Source organism: Triticum aestivum, chromosome 4B, assembly GCF_018294505.1.
Source record: "Triticum aestivum cultivar Chinese Spring chromosome 4B, IWGSC CS RefSeq v2.1, whole genome shotgun sequence".
Classification (NCBI taxonomy): Eukaryota; Viridiplantae; Streptophyta; class Magnoliopsida; order Poales; family Poaceae; genus Triticum; species Triticum aestivum.
In genome coordinates this window covers 464,729,543-464,752,176 of record NC_057804.1, presented here as the reverse complement: position 1 = coordinate 464,752,176, position 22,634 = coordinate 464,729,543, and the positions used below count along the sequence as shown (strand labels likewise).

General features: G+C 47.4%; 1 protein-coding gene across 1 annotated transcript; it reads left to right on the top strand.

Moving 5' to 3' along the window:
• The first annotated feature begins 91 nt into the window (after positions 1 to 91).
• Positions 92 to 11,111, top strand: LOC123092734 (type II inositol polyphosphate 5-phosphatase 15). Its single transcript, XM_044514554.1, has 11 exons — positions 92 to 995; positions 3,991 to 4,243; positions 4,348 to 5,155; positions 5,876 to 5,997; positions 6,089 to 6,173; positions 8,083 to 8,248; positions 8,403 to 8,437; positions 8,538 to 8,787; positions 9,476 to 9,599; positions 10,194 to 10,524; positions 10,673 to 11,111. The coding sequence occupies exons 1-11, from the start codon at positions 164 to 166 to the stop codon at positions 10,898 to 10,900; spliced, it is 3,234 nt and encodes a 1,077-aa protein (XP_044370489.1). The 5' UTR covers positions 92 to 163; the 3' UTR covers positions 10,901 to 11,111.
• The last annotated feature ends 11,523 nt before the right edge of the window (positions 11,112 to 22,634 follow it).

Below are 22,634 nucleotides of genomic sequence, written 5' to 3'. Positions count from 1 at the left end.
TCTTTTGGCTGAAAAAAAGACGTGGGAGGAGAACCGTGGGATGAAGAATGAGCGGGCGGAAGCACGGATGGGACATGGGAGCACGTCCAGGGGAGTCAAGCCGCGTCCGCGCAAGTCCTTTCTCCTTCACCTACTTGTCAGGCTGTCACCCCCGATCTCCGCAATGGCGGATCCCGGCGATACCGCGACACCCGCCGCCGTCGTCTCCTCCCCGTGGGACGACGTCCCCGATGACTTCTTCCTCTCCGCCTCCATCTCGCCCCCTACCCCTCCGCCAGCCCCTGCTCCCATCCCTTCCACCTCCCCTCCCGCTCCATCGGCTCTCCGCTCAGCATCCCTTCCGGTCACTTCCATCCCTCCTGCATCCGCCTCCGCCTCGTTCTCCGGTTCCCTCCACCGCGCTATTGCCCCTCAGCCCATCCACCCCAGCCACTCCCTCCCGGCATTCTCGGCCGCTTCTCTCCCCGCGGTAGCCGACGTCTGCCCTCCGCCCCCGGGCCCCCACCATTCCAACTCGCTCTCGGAGTTTGCCGCGTCCGCATCCCAATCCCGCGTCCACCGCCCTCCCCCTCGCGCCGCCGTGCGCGCGGACCGCCCGCCCCCGCTGGAGCTGCGCCCGAGGCCGCCGAGGGAGTCACAGTCTGGCATCGCCCTCTGTGCTCTCGCCTGCTGTGCTGCTCCTGGTGCCGGGGCCTCCACTCACCTCTGGGCGGCGGGCGAGGCTGGCGTCAGGGTTTGGGACCTCGCGGATGCCTTCCGATCACCCACATCTCCGCGGCGGTGGGGAGACGAGGCGAGCGCGCCCTTTCGGGAGTCGCGCAAGACACCGCCTGCAATCTGCCTCGTGGCTGATCCCGGCCGCGGTTTGGTGTGGAGCGGCCACACCAACGGGCGGATCATGGGTTGGGGTGCTGACCCAGGTCCGGAGGCCGGGGAGCGCATTGGGTGGGATGCACACCGTGGACCAGTATTTGCGATGGTCATCTCTCCTTATGGTAATTCCCCTTGGCCCAGTTTCATGTCAATCAGTATGATTTTCATGCAACTTTCTGACATTGTACATTGCAATTGATCACCGTGGTTAATGGCATTCATGCTTACACTACCACCATCTGTAAACCAGTGGCTGAAACATATCTATTCAAGGTAGTCGAATATATCAGCAGGAACACACAGTTCATTAATTTATCTAACATAGAAGGGACGCTGAATAGCTTAGTTTATTGTAGAATATATAGTAGTGTCTATGATGCCCAACACTGCTGTAGTTTATCTTTTACCTGAAATATTGCAGTTAATTCTAGAAATGTTGAAGCAAATAGCTCCGACTTAAAGCCCTGTCCGAGCAATGCAATGTATCCTGTGAAATCAGCTATCTACATCTAGCTATCTAGTCACAAGGACTGCAGACCTCTCCATGTGGTATAATGTAATAAAGTTATCCACCTAATTGGTTTAGAGAATTGTTTCTATGCTCTCCCACTTAAAATTTGCATGAATCAAGAAGTACCCAGTGTTACTAATCTGTGAGGGCAGACCACTAAGACACATGGATCCAAGTCCAAACCCATGCCCTTCCTGTGTTGATGCCGTTATCCTCTGACCCACATCACAGCCAACCGCCACTTCAACATGATCTGCCTCGAGCTCTGACTTCACAATATACTTTTATCACCAGCCCCATGGATCTGTGCGCTGCATGCCACTGCAAGCAGCCTCCAACACATCACTTCTGTTAGGAATATGCAACTTGTATTCCCACAAGGTATCACGGTCTGATTACAAGATTCAACATGGAAGCAAGGTCGAGACAAGAATATGCAGAGATGTAGCTACTTTGCTCAATTGTTAATTAAGATAAGCTTAACAAGAGCAAATAGGGGCCGAACGTCGAACAGAGGCGGCTAGGGTTTAACGCAAAGCGAACAAGATGGTTTCTAGGGTCTCCTTCCTGGTTTATATAGCCTGGAAAGTAGGTAAAGTGAAAAGTAGGTAAATGCAAGGGATGGTAAAGCAGCTTGTCTGACAGCACGTTCATCCCAGGAGTGGTATTTTTGAAGGGAGACGTTGGATCAAAGACGAGGGCCCTAGTGTTGATCAAGATGGACGCGAAACAGTAAGTGAGTTGCAGATAATGTAGCCGGCGTTAGATGAGGTATTCAAAGGGAACGCTTCGCGCATGACAATTCCCCCTACTGAAGTTCAGACTTGTCCCTTAAGTCTGAAATGCTTCCGGATAAATGTGGAGTGCTCCCAGGTTGCCATTTCCAGCAGTATGTTCCTCCATTTGACGTGCCACTGAATCACGGGAATAGTGATGTTGCCCTGGACATGTGGGATGAGCTTGCTCTCCAGTAGTTCTTCTGGTTCCACCAATATCGGGCCATCAACATTCAGTAAAGGTAAAGTTGGGTTTGGAATTGCTTTGGGACCTAGGTGTTTCTTCAGCTAGCTAACATGAAATGTTGGATGCAACTGGCAGCCCTCAAGAAGTTCCAACTTGTAGGAAACAGAGCTCACTTTCGTCAGCACTGAAAATGGCCCATAGTATTTGGAATGCCTGTGGATGCAGCGGCTGGAACTCGAAGGGGAAGAACGCCTCTAGGCAGCAGCAACGCCGGTGGCAACTCTGCTGACACGGACCATGACAAATGCCGCTACTGCGGCAAGGCGGGCTAGTGGGCCCGTGACTGTCGAGAGAAGAAATGTGAAGAGGCTCACATCGTGAGGTGGACGACGAAGGTCTTGCGCTGCTGATGATCGAGGAGTTGTTGCTTACGTTTATCACTGAGCCGTCCAAATCCCTGCCATGGCAGGGGTTTTGGGCCAGATCGTTGCCAGGCAGCAGAAAACGCTGTCACGGCAGCCCCTTTCACACCAACGAAATATGCTGCCATGGCAACTGGGAGGAGGGCGTCTACCTTAACGAGGAGCACGCGTGGGTGGTCCTGATGCAATCACCTGAGGATGCTGACGCCGCCTGGTACCTCGACACCGTGGTGGCGGACCACATGACCAGCGACATGGTGATGTGCGGAGCCGAACCAGATGGTGCCCGGCACCTTCAAGTTCGGCAATGGCTCGACCGCTGTGATCAAGGTCGTTGAGGGCAACTCGAGAGTCCAATAAGATATGCAAACAGAAAAGTTCAAGGTCGTGGAGGGCAACTCAAGAGTCCACGACCTTGAACTTTTCTTTGGTAGGGGGTAGGTTTATTCACGAAATTTGTTATGATTTGACTTACTTGGGATTATATTTTCACAACAACTGAAATATTACCTGTCAGTCTGATCCAAATGGACTTGTATTACACTTGCTGTAAAATGGGATATTTCATTTCTCGCGAAGACATGCAAACAGTACACCTGCCAAAGACAGTTTCACACATTGTTCAGCGCACTAGTTTCTGCACTAGATTCACAAAATTGTTTTCACACAGTTACAGCAGACTAGCTTGCTAACAGCTTACGAGAAGTTTCTTTTTTGTTAAAAGGGGCCTGGCAGCATATTGGCAGCAGTGGGCATGCAACTACTCATGCAAACCAACTCCCAGAGTTCACCCTCTAGTATCAGCATCCCCAGGACAATCTGTTGTGGAGAGATTTTAATTTTGGTCAACGAAGTACCAGTACTTGTCCTGACATGCTTCCATTCTTGTTTTTCCGAATTGCTAGAAGATTAACAACAAGTCCTGAACTATATATATATATTGTGCTATGCTAATAAAACTATGCCATCCATCTTAACACAACCAAACATTGATAGTGAAATCTACAAGGCAGATAAGGCATGCAACTATTAGATCCGCAGCATGAGCTGCTGAAATTTGTTATTCAGGTAGCCTATATGTTTAAGATGGTGGCTTACTGCTTGCAACTTTATGATTCTTCTTCATAGCTATACTATTTTTAGCAGTTAGAATTCATATTGTTGAACAAGCTAATTGCAGTTGGACTAGTTCAATTCTGATCTTGTTTGCATCAATCATAGGTGATTTATGGTCTGGATCTGAAGGTGGAATAATTAAAGTATGGAATGGACAAGCAATTGAGAAATCTCTTGCTTTAGAACGAGAAGAAAAGTGTAAGGCCTCCCTTTTAGTTGAAAGATCATTCATTGACCTTTGGACCATGGTCAGTGACGGAGGGGCCTGCCCCTTACCTTCCGTAGATGTAAAACTTCTATTGTCTGACAATTCCAGATCGAAAGTATGGAGTGCTGGTTACCTCTCATTTGCACTCTGGTACACTTCATGTGTCCATTCACCTGTTACTGTTGTATTTTGCTTACACTAGTCCAGCTGTTCGTATATTTGTGTTTATTCTTGTTCTCTATTTTGCCGTATAGGGATTCTCGCACTAAGGACCTCCTGAAAGTGGTAAATGTGGATGGCCAAGTTGATACTCGTTTTGACGTCTTATCTGCTCAGGATCCATATGGCCATGAAACAAAACAAAACCTTTTCTCCTCTCCGAAGAAAGAGAAAGCTCGTAGTCCTGTTAATTTTTTCCAGAGATCACGGAATGCTTTGATGGGAGCAGCTGATGCAGTTCGGCGTGTTGCTGCTAAAGCAGGATTTGGAGATGATACTCGAAGAATAGAAGCATTAGTAATGTCAATGGATGGGATGATCTGGACCGGATCTGCAAATGGCTCAGTTGCTCAATGGGATGGTAGTGGTAATCGTTTGCAAGAGTTTCAGCATCATTCATCTTCTGTTCAAAGTATTTTCAACTTTGGCACAAGATTGTGGGTGGGGTACATGGATGGCAACATCCAGCTCTTGGACCTGGATGGCAACTTGCTGGGGGGATGGATTGCACATAGTAGTCCAATTCTGAGTATGGCTGTCGGAAGTTCATATATATTTACATTAGCTGGTCATGGGGGAGTCCGTGGATGGAATTTATCATCTCCAGGGCCTGCTGACAGCATTTTGCGTTCTGAATTGACGGAGAAAGAGACATCATACAAAAACATTGAATACATGAAGGTGTTAGTATGTTCTTGGAATGTTGGGCAAGAAAAAGCATCTTATGAGTCACTAAGAGCTTGGCTGAAATTCCCAACTCAAGAGGTTGGGGTAGTAGTAGTTGGACTGCAAGAGGTGGAGATGGGCGCTGGTTTTCTTGCAATGTCGGCAGCTAAAGAAACGGTAAAACCGATGAGTTCAAAAATTTAGGTTTTCGTCGTTTATTACATCATTGTTGTTACACATAATCATCTATATTATCATGATATGTGCTGTGTTACTGAGGGTTAGTCAGATTGTGGCAACGTGCACAAAACCAGAATGTTGGAACATTTTGTGATCAACTGGTTAGTTGGCAATTTCTGTGGCATGAATAGTTGAATATATTGCCTTGTTGTGCAATCTTTTGAGCTTGAATAAAAATTTACTCGCAATCCTATTGGTTGAGCTGCTATTCTATATCAAATGACTTGCTTTCAATTGGAGGCATGCAAGCCTTGTGCCACAAAGCCACTGGGAAAAGGTGGTTTGTTTACTACTCCATCTGTTCCAAAATATAGTGTATTTTGTGTGTGCCAAAAAGTAACTTCCATCAAGTTTTACCAAGTTTATAGAGAAAAATGTCAACGTCAATAATACCAAATAAATACAGTATACACATATATTTCACGATGTATCTGATAATATTTGTTTGGTATTGTAGATGTAGATATTTTTCTCTATAAACTTTGCAAAACTTGACTTCTGAAAATGTATATGCCGTATATTTTGGAACGGAGGGAGTACCTATTAAGAGTTAATTCTCATGTTAATTTTTTAGAATATTAATAAACATAAATATAGAAAAAAATATATGCTATTTTTTGCTAGCTGTAATCCTGATATAATTTCCACTGGCTTTAGGTAGGGCTAGAGGGAAGCCCAAACGGGGAGTGGTGGTTGGATGCAATTGGGCAAATCTTGAAAGGCCGCTCTTTTGAGCGTGTTGGTTCAAGGCAGATGGCTGGGTTACTTACTGCTGTATGGTAATCTGTCTAGGACTATTTTTCGGTATTTATCCTTCTGTTTTTTTTCCTTTGTAATTGTAGAAGTTATTGAGTTTTTTTCTTTCCTCAGGGTAAGAACAAATCTGAAGCATTTTGTCGGTGATATCGACAATGCTGCAGTAGCATGTGGATTAGGACGCGCTATTGGCAACAAGGTACTTTTGTTGTCTTGTTAATGTATTCTTTCTGGCAACAAGGTACTTTTGTTGTCCTATTAATATATTTCTTATTCATAGCAGGTAACTTAGACATGTTGTTTGTGACTTGATGTCAAATGTCAATATAGTTTTTATTTCAGCTCACCATTTTGCCATCATACTCATCAGCCATTTATTTTTAAGTAGTGTTTGATTTAAATGAACGTTTTCTGCTGGTTGTTATATATGCCCAACTCCTTTGTTGTGTAAATACAACTTGATCTAGATATTAGGCGTGAAACCCCAAAATCTTGCTGTGAACTATGTGTTCCCTATACCATGTCAAACCCGTCTAATGGGATCGCCTAGAGATCGTGGCGATTGCTTCACGATGATGAAGAGATTAGGGTGCTAATATAAAGGCTGGTGCAAACCATTTGCTTGCTGTTGACCATTGGACACTTAAGCCTTTGCACGGGATGGCCCCTGCCGCGTGCTGGCACGAAATTCCCGGTGCAGTTGTGGACCATAGCATATGGTGCAGTGATTGTAGTTTCTGCACCTCCCATGACAGGCGAATTACCCAGCTTGGCAGCAGGTTGTTTTTTGATGACTATTGCTTACCAGAAGGGAGCCCACTGCGGCAGGCTTGGCAATCAGGTTGACATGTACGGCAACCTTATGACCATTTCTAAAGTTCTGGTGCTTGTACCTTGATATCTGTTCACAGCGGCTCCTGTGATCTGATGGTGAAGAGTTGGATCTGCTTCTTTTCTCTCAGAGGATCTGCCGTGTCAGAAATTGCTCCTGGAACTGACACAGCGAGCCACTTCGTCATATAGACACCAATTCCATGAGGGAATTGCTAGTAGGGACGGCCTGAAACTGGTGTTGAAAAGCTAGGTGAAGTGCTTCCAGTTTGGACACTGTCATGTCAATCCATGTGGTGCTACCATGTTTGTGCGGCCCCCATCACGTGATAGGACTCTAGCCATACCTTCCTGTCCATCTCCTAAAGGTTGTTTGTAGCAGTTCAGCTAGGGTAACAATATTCCTTGCCTTCAAACATCGAGAATTACTTGTAGATGTGGCGCAGTCCAGTCTGCAGTGTGTTCTATGGAGGTGGCAGCAGTGGCTGTTAGCAGTGAGAAGCCATGCACAGCTTTTGGATCTGCCAGGATGCCCCCAGGGGAACAAGTTCTGAGTGAGAGGACACCACTATGGTGATCTTGGCATGTGCCTTCTATTCAGTTAATAGCAGCTGTGTGGACTGCTGTTGATCCACCCTGCTGATCTTGGTATTGATCTTGTTAGTCTGGTTCAGCCTCTCCGATAGCAGCCATCTGGCTAGCGAGATTGTCGCTGCCATCCATACCTTGATCTGACCAGGAGCCGCCACGGCCTTATCAGCGGCTGCGCCTGTTACCAAATTGCCATGAAGCTTTTCAGTGACGGAAGAAGGTCGAGGCTGAGGTCCTCTACATGCAGGTGTAACAAGATCTGTGTAGAAGAGATGATAGGGGTATGGATAGTACTTATAGGCACCTCATATATAGATGAGGCAGCCGTATTAGCACACTGATTCCATCTCTACTTCTAACGGATGCAATTAACTAAAACTAGGGATATAATCTTGCGATACCTGATCCAAACTTTACTGGAACCAAATTGAGTCATATATCCTCCTACTGTGATGTATTCTGCATTGCCGATGTATCCCTCCTGGGCAGGACTGTGCACATTGCTCATGCTTCCTGGTTGGGCATGGCTGCCTTTGGTCAGTTATTACGGGATGCCGAGCAGGCATGGTACAATTCTGCTTAAATATTCGCTTAATTTAGTTGTGGGGGAGTATAGAAGCAGCATTATGGCTTCATTTTAGTTCAGCTTAGTTTACTACATTTTGTAATGTACTTCACTGTCTCAGGGAGCAGTCGGATTGAGGATGAGAATACATGATAGAAGCATTTGTTTTATAAATTGTCATCTCGCTGCACATATGGAAGCTGTGAGCCGGCGGAATGAAGACTTTGACCATGTCTTTAGAACAATGACCTTTGCCACCCCTTCAAGTGGATTATTGACAACATCAAGTAATTGCTCAATCTTCTTGTTAACTTTTCTGCATGATGGCGTTCAACTTTGTAAATGTCTGGCCAACCTTGCTAATCACAATGAAGAATCGTGCCAAGAATTCAGAACTTCTTAATCTTACACACTGTTACTCAACTTCTTTTCATGTTGCAGTTTCTGGTTCTGCCGGTCAGCTTCTTCAAGCAAATGTATGTTGTTGCTTCCCTTCATTTTATTTTTACAGTGGATAGAGTTGTTTCTAGATCCATTATCTGAGATTGTAACATTACCAAAATGTTGCTATCATAGGGATCAAGAATGCCTGAGTTGTCAGATACGGACATGATTGTCTTTCTTGGTGACTTCAATTACCGGCTTTACGATATTTCGTACGAAGAGGCAATGGGGTTGGTTTCCCGGAGACGCTTTGACTGGCTGAGGAAGAATGACCAGCTGCGAGCAGAAATGAGATCCGGGAGAGTCTTCCAGGGATTACGTGAAGGAGATTTCCAATTCCCACCTACTTACAAATTTGAGAAACACAAAACTGGCTTATCAGGTATAGTTATTCTGATGATAGTTGCGTGAGGCCTGCTTCAGTAACCCCCACCCTGCCCTTTTCTAAAAAACTTTGAAAATGGCAGTTTCGTTCAATAGAATATTAAATGGTATCCTTATATTTTGTGCATCCGGTCTTCACGGTTAGAGGTGCTGATTTGCATGGAGAGGATTTTCTTCTAGTTGGCTCGAGTAGGGCAGGCTACTTCTAAGCAATCTAGAGAACATTGAACCTCATTGAAAAGAAATAACTTCCGGCCAACATAAAGATCCAGCAACCTTTTGCCAGACCTCGGCTCTGACACATTGTTGTGAGGTTGGAGACGACTTTATGTACTAACGTTATATAACATGTATGTAGATTAATGAGAATGGTAAAGTAAATTTCTAGAAGGGTATGAGACTGTAATCTGGTAACAACTGGAGGAAGCTGATGTAAAGATAAGTGAGGCTAGCTCACTTGGTTAGGGAGGGGATGTATAACCCAGCCACTGGTGTATCATTGATCTGCATCAATAGTACACTTTTTGGGCGGTGTACCAAGGCAAACCTCTAGTTATATTAGTGTGTGCTTATCACAGCAATAATGTTTCATACAGTACCAGTTTGATCCTTATGAGTTGATAATACTCCTGAACTCCTAAAGATTCCTGAACACTTCGTTTGAAGAAACTTTTCTCTTATTGTAGGGTATGATTGTAGCGAGAAGAAACGCATTCCTGCCTGGTGTGACCGGGTTCTATACCGTGACAGCCAAGCTAGTTCAGGAACTGAGTGTTCCTTGGATTGTCCTGTGGTTTGTTCAGTATCACTGTAAGTCATTTGTTGTTTGATTATCTCACTGGATAAAGAATATTAGCAGGGCACAAATAACGCATGAACATGTGCTCGATTGTCCTAGAGCACGACGTTTCTTCCACCAGTCCATCTCTCATTCTGCTATTTGCATGCATGTAACTCGAAAGTTAAAACATTTTAACTCTTAAATATAAAGCCGATTTATGATCTATCTTCACCGTTGGCTTTGTTTTGACGAGAGCTCAAAAACCAGACCCCATGTTGGTATCTTTCGATGAATTTTCTTTTTTGCCTTCAATGTTACCACCTGACAATTTAAGTTGCCATGTGGTGACTTGTTACAAAATAGGGTGGCGACTAATGCGTTATTGCCTGGCAACAAAAGAGTCCAAATAGGTTTCTCGAAACATAGTCAACTGAGATCTTATTTTAAAGCACTTGTCGTTACGAAATCAGTGGTGAAAACAGATGTCCAATCAGACAGATGGTTTGAGCTATACAATACTTTTTATTTCTGAAGTCAGGTCTTATTTTGTCCTGTGTACCTAGCATCCATTTCTCTGTTAGTACATAGAAACCTTATGGAACTGTATTATTCTATATTTCAAGGTATGACTCTTGCATGGAAGCAACAGACAGTGATCACAAACCTGTAAAATGCTTGTTCAATTTGGATGTTGCACGTGTTGACAAACAGACGATGAGGCAGAAATATGGGGAGATCATGAGTTCAAATAAGAAAGTGTTGCACTTGCTCCAGGGGCTAAAAGCATTCCCTGAAGCAAATGTGAGCACCAATGACATCATTCTGCAAGACCAAACTCCCTATATTTTTAAACTACAAAACAGAAGTCCAGAAGACAGAGCTTGTTTTGAGATCACTGGCCAAGCACCAACTTCTTCTGGCACAGATTCTGCCGGTTTCCCTACCTGGCTCAAGGTGGGTTAATGCCTTGTCCTGACTCCTTATATTGGTTCACTTCATTTTAGAACAGTCTAATTACTGTAAGATGCTTCTGCTTATTGATGCTTGTTCAACACTGAGCTTAATGCTTGAGCACTGAGGGTGAAACATGTCTTCAACACAGGTTTCTCCAGCAGCTGGTATAATCTGCCCTGGACAGACGGTAGAGGTCACTTTGCAGCATGGAGACCTGCGTGGAACATCATGGAATAATTTGTCTGGGGCTAACCAAGAAAAGGCAGCACAGTTATCAGTGAAAATAACTGGAGTGTGTTCTACCGTTGCCAAATGTTACGGAGTACGTGTGCAATGCCAGAAGGGCCCGAGCACATTTCCTTTCAAAAGGTTCTAAATTTGTTGATTGCTTTTCTATTGTTCGGTGTGACATGTGAGCTTAGCTTTTAGATTGATTGAAGTGTGTATAGAAAATGTTGTGGCAAATGTTCTTATTTGTGGTACCGAAGTACAAAACCAAGGCTTTTGTACTCTTGATATTCCAGGACATTTTGTACAGGAAATTATTAAAGTTATTTAATACCACTGAGAGGAGATCTAATTTCTTACCCCGGGGTTGTGACGCGGTTACGAAGTTGCGTGTTTACTGTATGCATGATTTTGATTCTAAGTAGGGAGATACTCCCTCCGTCCCATAATATAAGAACGTTTTTGACACTATTTGACACTACACTAGTGTCAAAAACGTTTTTATATTATGGGACAGAGGGAGTATGTGTGTGCGTGACATATTCTTTGTTTCGAAGGGTATCTGAAGTGATATACTCCCTCCGTCTCATATAAGAAGTTAGTATATCTCATATTCTCACATATTGGATGTAGTAACGCCTTACATAAGGTTTCATATAGTTAGCAGTTTGGCAATAAGGTTTCATATAGTTAGCAGTTTGGCAGTTTCCAATGTGGTACTCTCGTTTTCTTAAAGTGTTTTAAGATTTAGTATATCTCATATACTCACATATTGGATACTTCCTCCGTTCCTTTTTAGTCTGCACATTAGATTTGGTCAAAGTCAAACTTTATAAAGTTTGACCAACTTTATAGGAAAAAATATCAACATCTACAATACTAAAGCTATATGGTATGAAAATTAATTTCATGATGCATCTAACAATATTAATTTCATATTATGAATCTTGATATATTTTTGTATAAACTTAGTCAAAGTTAACAAAGTTTAACTTTGACCAAACCTTATATGCAGACTAAAAAGAAACGGAGGGAGTAATAACGCCTTACATAAGGTTTCATATAGTTAGCAGTTTGGCAATACGGTTTCATATAGTTAGCAGTATGGCAGTTTCCAATGTGGTACTCTCGTTTTCTTAAAGTGTATTAAATCTCCGTAAACTGGACGTTAGGGTCACTTGCACAATTCCCGTGCATTGTCACGAAGCCAAGGAAAATAACCCAAGGAGTTAGGCCACCACCTAGCCTCCTTTGGTTTGTAGGAATTGTATAGGGTAAGAATTTTTTTTTTGAACCCCTTTGGTTTGTAGGAATTGATTCACATTCCAATGTAGGATAGGAACCAATTCTTCATATTTTCAACAACCACCTTAAAAACAATAACAACAGCTGTTCAAATAAGTTGGGGTAGGCTATACTTGGAAACCACAAGATCTCAAAACTAATTTATTGTTCTAACACGTGGACATCTAACTTCCACACCTCCCTGTCCATCACTAGTTTTTTTTATGATATTCCAGTCCTAATGCCTCTGGAAAATAAAATATTATTAAATATATTTTTGTGCAACTAGGAACAAATTTCACTCAAATATGACATTATCCCTCTCATTTGCCAAGGCCATTGTGCTAGCTTTTTGAAAAGAAAAGGAGGACATGCCAGGACAGGTTCATAAGAAAAAAAAATGCATACACATCAGCCATGAGGCTACTGATGATGTTATGTACCTAGGGTAGGGTCATGGACCTATCTAGGATACCATACCCAAGGACATCCTGAGACGAAGCTACCTTTCAGTCGACCAAGAGAGACTCCACTCGACCAGCTAGAAGACACTCGACGAACCTAAAGACACTCGATCATGAAGACTCACTCGACCATCAGGAGTTCAGGATCTACTCTGTATCCAAACGGTCTGTAATTAAGTAGTTTTAATGGTTATGATGACACTTTATGTAGGGCGTTACCAGTAACGCCCGGCCTTAATATACTTTAACCCTCTGCTACGTGGGTTGGCTGGGGTCCTGGCGTCCTCTATATAAGCCACCCCCCTCCACTGGTAGAAGGGTTCGCACCCCTGTAACTCATATACACATAAACCAGTCGACCGCCTCCGGGCTCCGAGACGTAGGGCTTTTACTTCCTCAGAGAAGGGCCTGAACTCGTTAAACACTCGTGTGTACAACTACTCCATAGCTAGGATCTTGCCTCTCCATACCTACCCCCCATTCTACTGTCATACTTAGAACCACGACAGTTGGCGCCCACCGTGGGGCAGGTGTCTTAGCGACTTTTTTGGAGAAGTTGCAATTTGTCCGATCGCCTTCATCATGGTTTCCGGCGGAGCTCTGGTCGAGGGCCGCGAGATCCGTCTCGGTGCGCTTGCTTTCATCGCCGACGACTCCGCTTGGCTCCAGGAGGCACCACTCGACATCGACGCGCTCCCCGTCCGCGGGGCGACGCACTTTCGGGCGTGTGTCCGCGGCGTCCTGCTGCGGCAGCCGTCGACCCCATATCGGTCGACTCCTGTGCCGTCCTCCCTCCATGTCTCCCGCCAGCGCAAGCGCTCCGGTCGGTCGAGGCTCCAGCGATGGGGTGAGACATGCAGTGGCTCGCCAATCGGCCACCACCCAAGTCGCGGCAATTGAGCCCGACGAATCTCTCTACGGCATGTTCGACCTGTCGACTGGCTCCGTAGAGACTGCATCCCGAGTGCGATAGCAGTGATCCAGCGGCAGAGGTCCTGATGGTCAACGAGCCTCGTAGTCCTCCCGGTTTCCCCCGCAACGACGGGATGGACGACGGAGGCGATCCCGCTCAGGCCCACGAAGAGTATCAGCCCGAGCCACTCACTTCTCAGCAGAGGGAAGAACTTCGCCGCTGGAACATGGATGCCCTGCATACTCCTATTGCAGGAGAAACTCCTGAGGCTCGTGCCCTGGAAGAGGCGCGTTTGGCCAATTTGGCTGAACGCACTCGACTGGAAAATCTCCAACGAGCACTCGACGAGCGTGCGTGTCAACGAGTGACCAACTCCAACCGACGTCAGCTCTTTCCGCAACCGACTCAGGTATATCGAACCCCAATTCAGAATTTGGCAGCTGCAGCCCGTATAGCGGAGTCAATTCAGCCCTCTCAGTCGGAGGCTGGAAGAGGCTTGATGCAGATCAGAGATTTGCTCCGGGCGGCAGGAGATCAGAATTCAGTTGTGTCACAGTCGCGCAACAGGATTCATAGTCGATCCGTCGCTGCGAATACTATCCAGTCGGCTCACAGTCCAAGGTCGCCTCCGAGGCGCGTGGGACGTGAAGGCCGGCGGGATCACTATGATGATCGATTTAATCGTGATGACAGGCGTCGAGTGCCCACTCCTCTCCCGAGAAGTGGGTCTAACGCCCACCGGCAGCAAGATGACAGACGCCAACTCAGTGTTGGGCGGAGAGCTCCAGTCGACCCCAGAGAGCCGGGCTTTGACGCGAGATCCATCATCGTGCAAGGTTTGGTCGACCGGAACAGAGCTCATAGAGGTGGCCATAACAGAGATGTGCCCACAAGCAGCCGAGTCCATGTTTCAGGTCCAGAATGCTTTAGCAGAGCCATCAGAGCCGCAGTGATACCCCCCAACTTCAGGTTGGCGACTGGAGTGAGTAAGTTCACCGGAGAGTCTAAGCCTGAAACTTGGCTTGAAGACTACCGAGTGGCTGTTCAGATTGGTGGCGGTAATGATGAGGTGGCCATGAAGCATTTGCCACTTATGCTAGAGGGTTCGGCCAGGGCGTGGTTGAATCAGTTAGCTCCTAGCAGCATTTACACCTGGGAAGATCTTTCCCGAGTGTTCGTCAGGACGTTCGAGGGAACTTGCAAGCGACCGGCCGGATTGACAGAGCTGCAAGTTTGCGTACAAAAGTCGAGTGAAACACTGAGAGATTACATCCAGAGATGGATCACTTTGCATCATACTGTAGAGAATGTGTCAGACCATCAAGCGGTCTGCGCCTTCAAGGATGGTGTCAAGAACAGAGAGTTGAGCCTGAAGTTTGGTCGAACTGGAGATATGACCCTGAGTCGGATGATGGAAATAGCCACCAAGTACGCCAATGGCGAAGAAGAGGACCGACTCCGGAGTGGCAAGTACAAGCCGAGTCAGTCGGAGAAAGGAAACTCCAGTCGGAAGCAGAAGCGGAAGGCCGAGCCAGCTGCTCCTGGAGAGGCTCTGGCCGTGACTCAGGGCAAATTCAAAGGGAAGCCCAAAGGATCTTGGAACCCCAAGAAGGTAAAGGATAAGGAAGGTAATGACGTGATGGATCTACCGTGTCATATCCACACGAAGAAAGACGAAGAGGGTAACTTCATCTACCCAAAGCATACCACTCGCCAGTGCCGGCTCTTAATCCAGCAGTTTCAAGGAAAACAGCCGAAGGACAAAGAGAAGGAGTCGGACAAGGCCGAGGACAAGGAGGACAGTGATGGAGAGTACCCTCATGTCAACTCCACTCTGATGATTTTTGCTGATGTAGAGAGCAAAAGTCGACTGAAAGTGATCAACCGTGAGGTCAATATGGTCGCCCCGGCGACACCAAGCTATCTGAGATGGTCGCAAACTCCCATTACTTTCGACCAGTCTGATCACCCTACTCACATTGCCACCCCTGGGAGGCAAGCGCTGGTGGTCGACCCAGTCGTCGAAGGCACTCGACTGACGAAGGTATTGATGGATGGCGGCAGTGGATTGAATATACTGTATGCAGAGACGCTCAAGGGAATGGGCATTCCGATGTCCAGGCTCAGTTCCAGCAACATGAGTTTTCACGGAGTCATCCCTGGAAAGAAGGCTGAGTCACTCGGCCAAATAGCTCTGGATGTAGTGTTCGGCGACTCGAAGCATTTCCGCAAAGAGAAGCTGACATTTGAAGTCGTGGATTTCCGAAGCGCCTACCACGCTATTTTGGGAAGACCAGCCTATGCCCGCTTCATGGCTCGACCATGTTATGTGTACCTCAAATTAAAGATGCCTGGCCCCAAAGGCGTGATCACTATCACTGGCAGCCGGAAGAAGGCAGAAGAGTGTTTCCAGAAAGGCTCAAAGATTGCGGATGACCAGATAACAGTGGTAGAGCTGGAGGAATACAAGAAGAATGCAGATCCGAGTGATTTGCTGCGGGCCAAGAAGCCCGCCACAGAGTCAGCATTTCAGTCGTCTGGGGAGACGAAGCCAGTTCATATCCACCCGACTGACCCCAATGCAGCTCCGACCCATATTTCCACAACACTCGACTCTAAATAGGAAGAAGCGCTCATCCAGTTCCTCCGTGAGAACTGGGACATCTTTGCATGGAAGCCAGCTGACATGCCGGGTGTTCCCAGGGGGCTGGCTGAGCATCGCCTTAGAGTCGACTCAAAAGCGAAACCTGTTAAAGAACATCTTCGACGGTCCGCCGTTCAGAAGAAAAAAGCCATTGGCGAGGAGGTGGCTCGACTCCTTGCAGCAGAGTTTATCCGAGAGATATACCACTCCGAGTGGCTCGCCAATGTCGTCATGGTTCCCAAGAAGGACAACTCACTTCGCATGTGCATTGATTTCAAACATATCAATCGGGCCTGCCCGAAAGATCATTTTCCTCTCCCTCGCATCGACCAAATTGTCGACTCGACCGCAGGGTGCGAGAGATTGTCTTTTTAGACGCTTATTCCGGGTATCATCAGATCCGTCTGTATGGACCTGACGAAATCAAAACAGCTTTCATCACTCCATTCGGGTGCTTCTGCTATATCACCATGCCATTCGGCCTCAAGAATGCCGGAGCCACGTTCATGAGAATGATTCAAAAGTGTTTACTCACTCAAATCAGTCGGAATGTGGAAGCGTACATGGATGATATCGTGGTCAAGTCGCGAAAGGGTTCCGACCTATTGACTGACCTAGCTGAAACATTTGCCAATCTCAGAAGGTATGATATCAAGCTCAATCCATCGAAGTGCACATTCGGAGTACCTGGCGGAAAGTTACTCGGTTTTCTCGTTTCAGAACGAGGAATCGATGCTAACCCAGAAAAAGTTGGCACCATACTCCGAATGAAACGCCCTGTGCGTGTGCACGACGTCCAGAAGCTTACTGGATGCTTGGCCGCTTTAAGTCGATTCATCTCTCGCCTCGGTGAAAAGGCATTGCCCCTTTACCGACTGATGAAGAAGGCAGACAAGTTCGAGTGGACTCCAGAAGCTGATGCAGCGTTTGCCGAGTTAAAAACTCTGCTCTCCACCCAGCCGGTGCTTGCTGCTCCAATCAGCAAAGAGCCTCTGTTGCTTTATATTGCAGCCACAGGACAAGTCGTCAGTACAGTACTTACGGTCGAGCGGGAAGAAGAAGGGAAAGCCTTCAAAGTTCAGCGCCCAGTGTATTATCTCTCTGAAGTTTTGACCCCATCGAAGCAAAGATATCCTCATTATCAGAAGCTTGTATATGGGATCTACATGACCATGAAGAAGGTTGCTCATTATTTCTCTGATCATGACATTACAGTCGTCAGCGACGCACCATTGTCAGAGATTCTGCACAACAGAGATGCAACTGGTCGAGTGGCTAAATGGGCGATTGAACTCCTTCCCCTTGATGTCAAATTCGAGGCAAAGAAAGCCATTAAGTCCCAGGCTATAGCAGATTTCCTTGCCGAGTGGATTGAGCAACAGCAGCCGACTCAAGTTCACTCGGAGCATTGGACCATGTTCTTTGATGGATCTAAGATGTTAAATGGTTCTGGTGCTGGGGTTGTTTTGGTTTCCCCCCGAGGAGATAAACTCAGATATGTGCTCCAAATCCACTTTGATTCCTCCAACAATGAAGCAGAATATGAAGCACTCTTGTATGGGTTGCGCATGGCCATTTCACTCGGCGTCCGTCGCCTTATGGTCTATGGCGACTCAGATTTGGTGGTCAATCAGGTGATGAAGGAGTGGGACGTTAGAAGCCCAGCCATGACTGGATACTGCAATGCAGTGAGGAAGCTCGAAAAGAAGTTCGAAGGGTTAGAGCTCCACCACATACCCCGACTGAAAAATCAAGCAGCTGATGATTTGGCGAAGATAGGATCCAAGAGAGAAGCCATCCCCAGTGATGTGTTCTTGGAGCATATCCACACTCCGTCAGTCGTAGAAGATCCTTTTACCGACGAAGCTCCGCAACCTAAGAGTGTTACGGATCCGACTGAGGTTGAAGTCCCAGCAGTGGTCGACCTGATCATGGAAGTTTTAGTGATCACTCCCGATTGGACAGTACCATATATCGCGTATATCTTGAGGAAAGAACTCCCGGAGGACGAAGAAGAGGCTCGACAGATCGTCCGCCGATCTAAGGCCTTTACCGTGATAAGGGGACAGTTGTACAGAGAAAGCGCGACTGGAGTTGGTCAGAAATGCATAACACCGGAGGAAGGTCGAATAATCCTTGATGACATCCACTCGGGGACCTGTGGCCATCATGCGTCCTCTCGGACCATCGTGGCCAAAGCATACCGAGCCGGATTTTATTGGCCAAGAGCGAATGAAATGGCGAAGGAGATAGTCGACAAGTGCGAGGGATGTCAATTTTACTCCAATATGTCACACAAGCCCGCGTCAGCTTTGAAGACTATACCACTCGTCTGGCCCTTTGCAGTATGGGGTTTGGATATGGTCGGTCCTTTGAGAACAGGCAGAAGCGGTTTTACCCATGTGCTGGTAGCAGTCGACAAGTTCACCAAGTGGATCGAAGCTAAACCCATCAAGAACCTCGATGCCGGTACTGCTGTCAGCTTCATCAGAGAATTGATATTCAGATATGGAGTCCCGCACAGCATCATCACTGACAACGGGTCAAACTTCGATTCCGAAGAGTTCAGAGCTTTCTGCACGTCTCAAGGCACACGAGTCGACTATGCTTCAGTCGCTCATCCACAGTCGAATGGACAGGCAGAACGAGCCAACGGTTTGATTCTCAAAGGGTTGAAACCCCGTTTGATGCGTGATCTTAAGCATGCGGCTGGTGCATGGGTCGACGAACTTCCCTCGGTGCTTTGGGGGTTAAGGACCACGCCCAACCGGTCGACTGGAAGAACTCCATTCTTCTTGGTCTACGGAGCTGAAGCAGTCTTGCCGAGTGACCTTCTCCACAATGCTCCCCGGGTCGAGCTCTACACCGAAGCTGAAGCAGAACAAGCGCGGCAGGATGCAGTCGACCTTTTAGAGGAAGAAAGGGAGATGGCTCTGATCAGATCGACCATTTACCAACAAGACTTGCGTCGCTTCCACGCCAAAAACGTGAAGAGTCGAGCCTTCCAGGAAGGAGATTTAGTTCTCCGAGTGGATCAGCAGAAACCACACAAGCTTGCTCCTTCTTGGGAAGGTCCCTTCATCGTCACCAAGGTTCTCCACAATGGAGCATACCGTCTTTACAATGTCGAGCATCAGATCGACGAGCCCCGAGCTTGGAACGCGGAGCTTCTCCGCCCCTTTTACACTTAAGTATTCACTCGGATGAGTTGTAATAAAAGTACTTCTGTAGTTTATTTATCAAAGACAAGAGCTTTATAATTTTCCCAGTAATCGTTATTTCTTTTGTCCACACAAAACAATCCCCCAGTGGGTGGCTTGGCTGCGAATCCGATTCGCCCAAGTCTGTAAAAAAAATCCTAACCGAGTGGTGAGCCAGTCTCCCACACGAAGGCTTAGCTGCGAAATCCGTTTCGCCTAAGATAAACAAAATCCTACCGAGTGGTAAGCCAGCCTTCCACTCGGAGGCTTAGCTGCAGTCCAAGTACTCGCCTAAGATAAACAAAATCCTGTCGAGTGGTAAGCCAGCCTTCCACTCGGAGGCTTAGCTGCAGTCCAAGTACTCGCCTAAGATAAATAAAATCCTGTTGAGTGGTAAGCCAGCCTTCCACTCGGAGGCTTAGCTGCAGTCCAAGTACTCGCCTAAGATAAATAAAATCTTGTTGAGTGGTAAGCCAGCCTTCCACTCGGAGGCTTAGCTGCAGTCCAAGTACTCGCCTAAGATAAACAAAATCCTGTCGAGTGGTAAGCCAGCCTTCCACTCGGAGGCTTAGCTGCAGCATTGCGCTCGCCTAAGTACAAATACAACGTGCGCTTCGCAAGGAGGACGAGGTGCAGGTCGACTGCTACCCTCTCCTTCCGAGCTACGCCACAAGTACAACGTGCGCTCTGCAAGGAAGACGAGGTGCAGGTCGACTGCTACTCTCTCCTTCCGAGCTACGCCACAAATACAATGTGCGCTCTGCAAGGAGGACGAGGTGCAGGTCGACTGCTACCCTCTCCTTCCAAGCTACGCCACCAATACAAAATCCTACCGAGTGGAGAGCAAACCTCCCACTCGGGGGCTTAGCTGCAGCCCAGTGCTCGCCTAAGTATCTGAAAATCCTACCAAGTGGAGAGCAGACCTCCCACTCGGGGCTTAGCTGCAGCCCAGTGCTCGCCTAAGTATCTGAAATCCTACCGAGTGGAGAGCAGACCTCCCACTCGGGGGCTTAGCTGCAGTCCTAGTGCTCGCCTAAGTATCTGAAATCCTACCGAGTGGAGAGCAAACCTCCCACTCGGGGGCTTAGCTGCAGCCCAGTGCTCGCCTAAGTATCTGAAATCCTACCGAGTGGAGAGCAGACCTCCCACTCGGGGGCTTAGCTGCAGCCAGTGCTCGCCTAAGTATCTGAAAATCCTACCGAGTGGAGGGCAAACCTCTCACTCGGGGCTTAGCCGCAGCCCAGTGCTCGCCTAAGTGTATTGGGGAACAAGTCGATTGCAATGAGCGCTTCGCTTTAACCTGCAAAAGACACCTCAAACCAAATGCAAACATATTCAACGTTGAATCCAAGTTCGGATAACACCTAACGGAACCGAAAGTGCTCAGGCGCTAGGCCTGTTAAGGTTTGTCGGTTACAAAACTCACTCGGCATACCGAGGCAAATTTAAAGTATCAAGCTCAGAAGTTTTTTACCCCTCCTGTGGAGGGCTGGAAGGTGCAACAAACTCGTCCAGGTCAATTCCATCTGCAATCCGAGTGGCAGCAGCAATGAAGGTCTCCATGAAAGATCGGAAATCGTGCTTCTTGGTATTAGCCACCCTAAGAGCCACCAGCTTGTCCTCTCGTGCATCCTTGCAGTGAACGCGGACCAGAGACAGAGCAACATCCGCACCGCACCTGGCCGAAGACTTCTTCCACTCCTGCACTCGACTTGGGACCTCGTTCAGTCGAGTCATCAGAGACTCGAGGTCGTTCTGGAGTGTCTCTCTTGGCCAGAGTGTTGTGTCGATGCGAGAAGTTGCGACCTTCAGCCTTGCGAGATAGTCGATGACAGCAGCAACACGAGATTCAAGCCGGAGCACATTCATGGCGACTTCATCTTTCACGGGAGAGTTGATGGGGTCCAGGTTTACTTCCAGTCGACCAGTCTCCTCTTCAAAGTTCTGGCAAAATTCTGCAAGCACAACCACCGAGTCAAGACAACAGTCGGAGGTTACAGTTAAAATATTTGTTTGATACAAAAGATTACCTTCAAGCATGAGGAACAACTTCTTGGCGAGTCCACCCAGATAAGCCTCCAGATCGTTCTTCTTTCTCATCAACTCACTGGCCTTGTCATTCAGGGTGGTCTTGTCACTTTTCAGTCGACTGACCTCCTGGTTGGCAGCATCAAGAGCAGCTTTCAGATTGGTGTTTTCTTCTTCAAGCTTGGTCACTGAAGCCAGCTTCTCATCTGCAAGCTTGGTCTTCTCTAAAGCAGTTTTTTGCATCTCAGCCAAGTCAAGGTCTTGCTTCTTCAGGGCATCCCTCACTTTGTCTGCAAAGTTACAGTGAGATTAAGATTCGGAAACAAGTGAGAGGCAAAGGCAGTCGTCGAAGGCCTCACCAAGCATACCTTTAGCTTCCTCCTTCGCCTTCGTCAAGTTCTCTTGGGCCAGTTTCAGATCAAGCTCGAGCTGAATGTGTTTGTTCTCCAACTCAGTATAACGAGCCGCAAGGTCACAGGATTTCTACGAAGAACCAATCGACAGATGTCAAAGACAATTCACTTCCGAGTGAGTAAGGAAAAATCATAGCGTTTCTAAGACTACGGCCGAATACAAACATTCGACCATAGTCTCGGGGACTACACCCAGTGGGTGCACTCAGCGTGCCCCCACTAGTTTCATCAGTTAGAGTCGACCAGTCGACCAACAAAAAAAACGGGGAGATGTTCTTCAGACTATAGTCGACTGCCAGCAGTCGACCACAGTCTCGGGGACTACACCCAGTGGGTGCACTCAGCGTGCCCCCACCGGTCTATGAATCTATTCGACCTAGTCGAGTAAGGAAAAAACTTAAGACATAAAGCCTATGGTCGACTGCCAGCAGTCGACCATAGCCTTGGGGACTACACCCAGTGGGTGCACTCAGCGTGCCCCCACTAATCCGGAATTTCAATCGACACACCCAGTGGGTGTAGGACAAACTCTAAGAATTTCAGAAAGAAGAGTTTTCAGATATCATATCCTAACAGAACAGGCAGTGACCGACTGACCTGAACATTACTCTGAAGAGCCGAACTGGCGTCATAGGCTGCCTGGCTGGCTTCTCGTATTGCCTTCACTTGCTCCATCATGACCCCCGCTTGGCGTATTGCTTCTTTAGCAGCACTAGCTTGGTCTTCTGGAACGTGGTAGGTTGAGAAAAGCGAGGGTTGAGCAGCACTCGACGACGAAGGACGAGCACTCGTCAACGGCACCGCAAAGGTTACGGTAGGCCGAGTGACATTGTCTCCCTCCACGACCAACGTCTCGGGTGCTGGCACGTCCTGAGTCGCCTTGCCAGCAGACGCTTTCTTGCTCCTCCTCTGCCTTGGTGGTTCCTCGTCGTCGTC

What these genes read in the sequence shown, in the direction of transcription:
- LOC123092734 (XM_044514554.1), top strand. Translation starts at nt 164, where the DNA reads ATGGCGGATCCCGGCGATACCGCGACACCCGCCGCCGTCGTCTCCTCC. An exon ending in GGGTTACTTACTGCTGTATG is followed by an intron (nt 5,998 to 6,088) that starts GTAATCTGTCTA and finishes TTCTTTCCTCAG; the next exon opens with GGTAAGAACAAATCTGAAGC. An exon ending in GTTTCCCTACCTGGCTCAAG is followed by an intron (nt 10,525 to 10,672) that starts GTGGGTTAATGC and finishes TCTTCAACACAG; the next exon opens with GTTTCTCCAGCAGCTGGTAT.